The sequence below is a fragment of the Aplysia californica genome, unplaced genomic scaffold (genome assembly GCF_000002075.1).
Source record: "Aplysia californica isolate F4 #8 unplaced genomic scaffold, AplCal3.0 scaffold01445, whole genome shotgun sequence".
Lineage (NCBI taxonomy): Eukaryota > Metazoa > Mollusca > Gastropoda > Aplysiida > Aplysiidae > Aplysia > Aplysia californica.
The window spans coordinates 38446-40749 of record NW_004798715.1 but is presented as its reverse complement, the minus strand read 5'-3'; the positions used below and the strand labels follow the sequence as shown (position 1 = coordinate 40749).

At 38.8% G+C, this 2304-nt stretch overlaps 1 protein-coding gene across 1 annotated transcript; it reads left to right on the top strand.

The window, feature by feature from the left end:
• The first annotated feature begins 1000 nt into the window (after positions 1 to 1000).
• LOC101848938 (lysophosphatidic acid receptor 4-like) lies at positions 1001 to 2283 on the top strand. The gene has a single exon (XM_005112856.3). The coding sequence runs from the start codon at positions 1222 to 1224 to the stop codon at positions 2242 to 2244; it is 1023 nt and encodes a 340-aa protein (XP_005112913.1). The 5' UTR covers positions 1001 to 1221; the 3' UTR covers positions 2245 to 2283.
• Positions 2284 to 2304: the final 21 nt, after the last annotated feature.

Genomic DNA, 2304 nt, shown 5'->3' with positions numbered 1-2304 from the left:
TCTAGATAAGGCACAGTTTTTCCACAAATACTAGTTGTTACATCTAGATAAGACACAGTTTTTCCACAAATAATAGTTGTTCCATCTAGATAAGGCACAGTTTTTCCACAAATACTAGTTGTTACATCTAGATAAGACACAGTTTTTCCACAAATAATAGTTGTTCCATCTAGATAAGGCACAGTTTTTCCACAAATACTAGTTGTTACATCTAGCCAAGGCACAGTTTTTCAGTCTACACGTTTCCCATTCCATAAACATACAGGATCTGTTGTCAGATGAGGACGTGAACGGACGCACGAGAGAGGAGCTGTAGCAACAGTTTTAATTGCCTACATAGCATAAGCAAAGACGCTTTCTTTAAACTAGCCTAACACGTGTGCCAAGTCTGCCTTTATCAAGTTTTGGGACGTGCAACCCTGACTGATTTCAACTTGTAAAATGACACAAATTGTATCATTGGTGTTGAGTTCTCTTTGAAAATTGTTTAGTATCGATTGTGCGGGGAGTCAGTCCTGTGTTTTTTCTGTTTCTCCACACCTTTTTTACGACTGTACTTTTCTTCCCTGAGAGAACCTGTGATATATATTCAACATGAATGACTCACTTCCACGTTTCTACGACTGACTGGAACTAATACTGACCCTTTTTGGGTAAAGATGTAGATTTTAAAGATTGGCAGTTTCGTTTTTATTGATAACACTGGTCAACACAATTCTGAAAATGTTTCATTTTAAAGCATGTGTTTACATGTACGACTTTCATATTGAATTTGCGTCGTAGAATTCAAATCTGGTATCAGGTTTTCTCTATCAGGTCAGGGTTTTTAAGACGATGGGTCGCATATTCTTTTTCTCTTTAATTCATTAAAACAGAAACCCCTAACATCAGGTTCGTATGAGAATTAAAAATATCTTCAGTTCCAGCTCTTTCCAACTCTTCATTTTTTAAAAATAAATTCATTCCATTTTATTTGTAGAATTTTTCGTAAACATTTTGTTTTGAAACTAGATTAGAATAGATAACCGATCACCCATAACTTAATACTGAAATATATTCATAGGCAAATGGGATCTTATTAAACATACTTTGAACAGTTGCAACATATTTTTTCTTTTTTAAAAATACCAATTTTCTCCTGCCTTTTTCCTCCCAGGCTCCAGCGGTCCTTCAAGTCATCATCGCAGCCTGTTCTAGAAGTCACTTTCGTTGAGTACCGAGATGGTTTCTGTGAATGACAGCCACGTGACACACTTAAAGTCCGGCGAGAACGGCTTGGTGAGCGAAGACGTTTTGGACATTTTCGTCGTCATTTTCTTTGTCGCCGCTGCAGGATCCATCAGTTTTTTGGGAGCAATTTTCAACGTCATCAACGCTATAGTGTTCTTCAAGCAAGGTTTTCAAGACACCGTGAACATTACTCTGTTTTTTCTGGCCATCTCCGACATGGCAACCTTAATGAATATCATGTGGATAGGCGTCTGTTTCAACCCTTTGTTCGTCCAAGCGGATTTCCCCGTCCACTACCAAGACTTGTCTTACATAACGTCGGGCTGGCTTGGCTGGTGCTTCGCTCGTATCTCTAGTTGGATCACGGCGTTTGTCACTTTTGAGAGGTGTCTGTGCATCGCGCTACCCCTGAAAGTGAAAACTATCATAACTCCGAGAAATACAGTGATCGTAGTTCTTGGAATATACATCACCATGTTAGCTAACGTCGTGCCTGTGTACTACTCTATCAGTCTAGGGCCCAAGTATTTCCCTCAACTAAACCAGACAAAGATGGGATTAGTTTACATAGCTAACGGTGTCTCTATCGAAAACGTGTCACTTTCTATCAATGCTATATCTCAGATGGTTTCCTTCTTTGCAACAATCGCATGCACGATCATCCTTGTTCACAATCTTCTTCTCAAGTCAAAATGGCGGCAGTCGAAATCTAGCGCCGTCCAACAGAAATCTTTTTCAAAAAGAGATACAAAAGTCGTCAAGATGATAGTGTTCATTGCATGTGTGTTCATCGCATGTTATTTACCGAGCGCAGCCAACTTTATTGCATCGGTGATTTTTGACGAGTACGGTCTTAATGGTAGATATCGGAATATGTTTGTTCTAACGTGGTCCATTTTTCTCACTCTAGTGGCCCTCAATTGTTCTGTCAATATATTTGTCTATTATAGCATGAGCTCAAAGTTCGGGGAAATTCTGAACAGCATGCTCAATATAAACAGAACTGAGACATAAGTGTTAGGAGAAGCAAGATGATTTCCACACTGGAATAGAAACTCATCATAATATATATAT

Coding starts and splice junctions, on each gene's coding strand:
- LOC101848938 (XM_005112856.3), top strand. CDS start 1,222: ATGGTTTCTGTGAATGACAGCCACGTGACACACTTAAAGTCCGGCGAG.